Source organism: Ctenocephalides felis, unplaced genomic scaffold (assembly GCF_003426905.1).
Source record: "Ctenocephalides felis isolate EL2017-DRISC unplaced genomic scaffold, ASM342690v1 CF-g0.4_SCAFFOLD_01170, whole genome shotgun sequence".
Taxonomy (NCBI): domain Eukaryota; kingdom Metazoa; phylum Arthropoda; class Insecta; order Siphonaptera; family Pulicidae; genus Ctenocephalides; species Ctenocephalides felis.
The window spans coordinates 988,030-994,889 of NW_020537324.1; the positions used below are offsets into that span (position 1 = coordinate 988,030).

Consider the following 6,860-nt stretch of genomic DNA (forward strand, 5'->3'; position numbering starts at 1 on the left):
TTTTTAAATAATTGTAAAAACGGAAATCATTGTTTCATATTTATATAATAAATATCAATGTTAACAATAGTACAAGAAAATATAAACAAAGTTAATTATTTTGAAAATTGGCAGTGGTTGACGTGATGGGTCTCATCAATTGACACATTATCATGACTACGATTGCATCTCTTCTAGTAATCCGAAATGAAAAAAAAAATTATTGATCTGGAATGATGTTAATTGGTATATAATAGGATTATGTTAAAGGATACTTTTTGTCAAAATAGCAACTGTTTGAAAAAAATGATATATTTTTTTTTTTTTTTTGAGTTTCTCGAATTTTTTTAAAATAGTGCAAACTAACATTTGAAGATGAGGCTAAGAATATGCTTGAGAGAAGTCTATAAAGAAGAACCTCTAAAAATTTCAAGTAAATCCGTTCAGTAGAATTTGAGAAATCGTAGGCATCGTATTGAAAAAGACAGTTTTGAGAAAAACGCGTTAAAAAAGTTTGCAAAAGGAAAATGATTTCATGGTCAAACAGATGTATCTCCGAAAATAATTTAAATTAAAAAAAATCCTCTCGTACACATTTTATATAGTTTGAAAATATGAAAATGAAGAAAAAACGATTTCAAGGTCTCATTTTTTTAGCGATCCCCAACATGTCTGAGACAATTAGAATGAATTTTAATTTACTATTTTTTACAATTTTATTATTGTCATTTATGTTCGATGCACCTACACTTTTGACCCAAATTTTATTAAAACGCTGTAACCCATTCTATAATTTTCTGCATTCGCCTATTACGCTGAAAATTTATAGTTTGCTAACTGGAGCATATAAGACGTTTAGCGGATTATGTCTTTGGTAGTTAATTTAACCAGAATGTTGTAGTGAATGTTAAAATGGGCGATTTAACAAATTTATTCTCACCTTCACTATTTTGAGTCAATAAAATAATTTAATAGTCTAATTTATTATGTATGTTTAGTGTTTAATTGCCAATGTAAACTGATTTGCTTTAGTGGATTTAACATGTTTCACAATTCAATTTAAATTTACTGTGAATTAATTAATTAATATAATTATTGCCTTGTGAACATTTTTTGGCTATTAAGTAACTGAAAATTAACTATTATCTGATTGAATTTCTTAATATAGTATTTAGATACCTATATTATTTATATTTTCTGAATTAAGGGTATTATAGGCATTTCTCTAAGATTGCTTCAATAATTGGAATTTAATGAAAAATTTAATAGGGGTTCTATATTATTAGAATATTACTAAAATGCAGTTTTCAAATGCAACTATCGTCTTGAAATGTATGTTTGGAATAAAGGGATCTAAATTGTTAATTTTAATTTAATATTACATGCATATCATGTATCGTAAAATTTTTAACTTTTTTTAACGTAACCTATATATTACACATGTGGACATAACATAGCAAAATCAATTACAAAGCGTATCTTAACAAGAATTTTCGGTTCGTTAGCATGAACAAGACGAATGCATATGTTTGTAACGTCCATTCATAACGTCTTTTATTTTTATCATTTTTTCTGATCTCTTTGAATAGAAATATTTGTGCCTGCACATATGTGTTTGCGTAATTCAATCAACTATGTGGGCATTTGCAAATGAGAGTGGCTCGACCCCGGAAGAAATCTTATAGTTTTGGCAACGGCGATCGTATCATATAAGTACTGGACACTTATTTGATTTGGTAACACATGTTATACAGATCATATCATACTGATGAAGGTTTTAGAAGCAGATAAGAATTTATTGCCAAATTAAATGCTATCAATCCATATTACAATAGAGCAATAAATTATATATGATTCATTAATTTGCATTTTAGCCCACTATGTTTATCCAAACTTTTCGAAATATATAAGTTCTCATTACATTTCATAATCGGCTGAGAATATTCTGAAACTAAATTCAAATTTATATTGAATGAACTATATCTTAACTATATAAAATAGTCTCGATTTAGGAATGCTAAATAAAAATTCATATTTATAAATTCATACACATACACATCATAAATGACTATGCGAATTTAGTCATTCCGATTCTTTTACCATGATGCATATGGTGTTTGTTTATTTAATTAAAATAAAAAAAACATCATAAAAATTGTTATAAAATACGTCTGCATAACAATTGCATTATAAAATACTCAATTAATATATTCCATTTGCAATTAGTTTTCTTTAAAATTTGTTATTTCCAAAATTAGTACTATTACAAAACTATACTAGTTGAAATGACTTAGATTTGCTCAAGACTTGAACTAATCAAGTAAATTTTAGAAAAGGTTTAAAGCTTGCAGGATTGGTTTCTGAATGATTTATTACTTGTTATAGCAGACATGTTGCCAAAACCTGCAGTAATATTTCATATTCATAGAGCTATCAGATCCTACATGCCAACTAAATATAAATCGCATATCTTAGCTAATGCTTCCGTATAGTGATCACTCAAATGTGCAATTATTTTCGCATGTCAATAATATGTTAGCTAGATTTATTACTTCAGGTGCAAAGAAGAGGTAATTGGGAATAAACACACCAAGGCTTTGATTTGTGTCAAATTCACACAATTTTCTGGAATCTACATTTAAAAATTTTTCTTGTTGAAGTTCTATTTGTTTAGCCAATTGTAACTTAACTATGGTTTAATATATAGGATCAATTTTGCACTATGAATGCATTATTCAGATGTCATAATTATTTCCAATATGTAAACAGGTACATATTATTATTAGCGATTCATAGTAGGATTTGACATATGGTTGCGTAGTTAAGTTTCGGCGTTGAAGTGAGTATTTTCGGAAGATTTGCTCCAGTTAAATCACAAACGCATTCCCGCGGTAAGGCGCCTTGTCGCCTGTTCGCATTTCTCTCTGTATACAAATATTTATCTATGAATCAATTAGTTTATCTATTAAAATTGTCAATAATAAGATAAATAACATTCAATCTAATATAAACTAAAAAAAAATTTCTTAACTTTAAATGCAAATAACTTTGCATTTATTATTAATGCTTATTATTATGTATTATAAAACATGATATTGTAATAACTTTTAGTTCTCCATTCATACAATATTCGATATGGCGAAAATCAGTATTCACAAATATTAACAATTTTATTGCTCTCCATTGTATGTGACACATTTTCAATCATACCAAAAGTGGTTTTAGTAATAATAGTAAGACGTTCTATACCTTGTGATAGCAATGGACCAATAAATGGTCCAAGGGTTAATTGTAAAGCAACATGCCGATTTCTGAGAAAACCTAAAAGCGCATTATAGAATTTCAGTAAACCATAAAATTTTATTGCATTCCAAAAATTAATAATACAAAACATCACAAAGACCAAGTTTATTTAGGTCAAATTAACAGTCAAAAGGTATTAAAATCCCTTTTCTATTGTGATATCGCCGCTGCTTTTATGGCGCTAATGCCATAATTCGTTTGTATAGTTACCTGAATAAATAAATAATTGCTTGCGTCATTAGTGATACTTGTAACTTAATCTCATGAGTACTTTGAAAAGAAAAAAAAAATTAAATTTTAGTGTAAATTATTTTCATATTTATGTGCAAAGATCGCTAATCAAACACATAATGAATAGAATTTTAATTAAAAATTAGGGATTTTCAAGTATTACGTAAGCAGATTTATTACAATTATTTACCCCCCATACCCCTTGTCAGCAAAAGTAAGCAAGCTCTTACTCCCAACCCCCACGCTTACGTGTATTGTTTTTTTAAATATTGTAATTATTAGGTTATAATTAAATTTTAAAAATAAGAAAATAGGTTTAGGATGTAGAGATTTTACTGATATGGTATTCCACATAGAGTACAAATTATTATATCTTACGAACATAACAAACTTATTTTAAATTTTTGTTACTGGCCAAGACATGTAGGTTGCCATTCGGTAAAAAATAAAAATACTAGCTTGACGTAATCATCTTCCGACTCCCTGTCCCCCATGTCAACCCAAAGAAGCAAATCATAACCCCCCACCCCCTATATAGAGCTTACGTAATACTTAACGGCCCCTTAGTAGATACACCGTCTACTGGGATAGTATTTCTGGTTGATGTTGAACAAATAAATTATCCATATCATTATCTTTTATCATTTATCATTTATCTTTTTCGCAGGCGTCGTCCTAGACGTGCAGTATCTGTACCCCGCGAATTAGACCCGGCACGCATAGCTGATGAAGCTTTACGCCTCCATCGGCTGGCAACTTCTCTTCTTCAAACAGGAGCCCCTTGGCTAACTGATAGCGGGAGCCAGCATGACCCACACGATTCCTTGTCAGATCGACCTCTTTCGGCAGATGACAGACAAATTTTATCAGATGATCATCGACAATTGACAACGGCTGACGATAGAAGGTTACCGGCTATATGTTGTGGAACGTCGACTCCGGAGCGAAGACAAAGCAGCTCTTCATCAGCATCGTCGATAGGGTCGTCTGTAACAGGTTGGTTCGTATTCGGATCGCGATAATCCTCTTATTTTCTATTTTATTCGTGATAGTTTTTAAGTTCTGTTCTTATATAAGTATTGTTTAAGGTTTGTTACTATTTAATTTATTCAAACCACCAACACATGTCTCATTTAAATATGACAAATTAGTACATTTTTGTGTTAAACCAAATATAGCAGTAGGAAATAATCTAATTTTATATATTTTACAGCTCACCCAACGTCCAACAGCAGTTTATCGAGCGCATTCACCCGCGTGGGCAGCTTACAGAAATCGCGCCTTTCCTCATCCGATGATTCCAATTCGACGACCTCCAAGGATGGTGATTGTCGTTTGGTCAGGTTAGTCAGACACGGCGATTATAAACTAATTTATGATAATTATTTACGATACCTCCTACCTTAATGCCTTACTACCTAGATTACGGGCGATGGTTTTGTAATCAAAGCAAATGATGCTATGGGAAACAATGTTACAATAATTGCTTGTTTGCAGTGTTGATATACTGAAACGTTTTTAAGCGTACATGGCTATTATCAACTGTTTGTTTCTCGAAAGATTTTGTTACAAACTTATAATTTTGATATTGTTCTTTAATACTTTATAGGTATTCTTTTAGATTTTATTACCAGAACGCTGGGAATTTTACTCATTCCAGTTTAAAAAAATACTAAATAGTAGTAAGCATTACTAAAAAATATTTAAGCATATTTCAAGATGTATGTGATCAATTCAAACAACGACATTTAATCTTCTGTTAACAGAGCTTCAATCCATATCCCTGCCAGTAAAAAAGACTTCGTCCGTCGCCTGGGTTCTGGTATTCCTTTAGGCAGTGGAAAGCTCATCCGCGGCTGCAGTCCGAGTGTTGGCGTGAGTAATGCAACGAATAATGGAAGCATCATCCTCATCAAGTTCTACTGAAAATGAAAGTGGTTTTTCATCTATGAACTCATTTCACGAAATCGGATTGCCGCTCGTGAATTCCACTGCCGTATTAAATTCTTCGTCTCTTTCATCGTCCTCCGATGAATCAAGGACGATAGTGCATCGCGACGATACGTTGAAGAGGAAATCTATGAATTTCGATAAAAGACTGAGTTTGGACCAACGATCGATAAATCAGCTCGAGAAGGGTAGTTCGTTTCCATTAGATAAGAGCGGCGATGATGATTCAAGTATAGAGCAAAGAACAAGTTTCGAACGTGCTTCGACTATCGATCGTAGATCAACGAGCTTTGATAGATCATCAACTGTAGATAGAAGACTAAGTTTCGATCAGTATTCTGCCAATGGCAGAGATTCAATTTCCAACCGCCGGTCTAGTTATTTCGAAAGAACGTTAGATTCTTCCAACTCAAGTCCTGAAAAAACTCCCAAAAGAACTTCAGTTAACGACCACCAAAGGTGGAACTCCTCGACGTCAGGAAATACAATTCTATATGATAAGACAAATGAACGCATCACATTGAAATCGGACGATATTCGAGTACTCTGGGTTTGATTGAGATGAAAAATCTAATGTGTGCCACTGTGCACTTTGGTGATTTATACATATGCATGATTTATGTATATGTTAAAATACACTGTACTCAATGCAATATTATTTAATAGCCATGTTCTTAGCATTTTTATTTATTGCAGGACTTTTTAGAAGAAAATAGCCCACATGATCATATTTCCATTTCTTGGCATTGTAAATTATTTCATGAAATACTTATTTAATATTTATTCCTATTAATACTTATCATTTCACGATAGTGAAAATTTACAATGTTTTTGGCATAATACAATTGGCCTTGAGATGTTTCAAGTTTGGAGATATCATATTTTATTTTATGTAAAAACCAAAAGTTTCTGGATATTATTTTTGAATATTATCAAAATCTTGAAAGAACGCCTTTGACTTCTGCATAAAATAAAAATTTAGTATGTAATATCAATATCAAAGTGTGAGTGTTCTGCTATTTGAATAAACTGTGTTATCCCTAAAAATTCGGCGTGAATGCTGCAATATTAAGTGATTTTATATGAAAATTATAATAACGTAAAATATATTGCAACCAAAAATATTTATGCCCTCTGTAAAGTACTTTTTTATAGTTTATAAATAAAATAATTATTATATAATTACGACGTAAGTGTTTAATTTACTGCATACTGACCATATTTCAGATTTTAAATAACTGTTTTTTCAAGACCAAATGACCAAATTAAGCAAAGTGCTTTTGTTTTTAATTCAATGATTGTGTAGGTAGTTTACAATTAGAAGAAGCATTAATCATTCACAATGAAAGTTATTTATATTGTGCATATATTTGTGATTTGTTTTTTAAATGCAGATA

The 6,860-nt window shown here is 30.9% G+C and overlaps 1 protein-coding gene across 1 annotated transcript in view; it reads left to right on the top strand.

The window, feature by feature from the left end:
• The window catches only part of LOC113366374, an 85,798-nt gene extending 80,344 nt beyond the window's left edge, over positions 1 to 5,454 (top strand). The window contains exons 4-6 of the mRNA XM_026607975.1: positions 4,181 to 4,509; positions 4,727 to 4,856; positions 5,280 to 5,454. Of these exons, the coding sequence (XP_026463760.1) occupies positions 4,181 to 4,509; positions 4,727 to 4,856; positions 5,280 to 5,439 (619 nt within the window). The 3' untranslated portion in view covers positions 5,440 to 5,454. The remainder of the gene's footprint in view (positions 1 to 4,180; positions 4,510 to 4,726; positions 4,857 to 5,279) is intronic.
• The last annotated feature ends 1,406 nt before the right edge of the window (positions 5,455 to 6,860 follow it).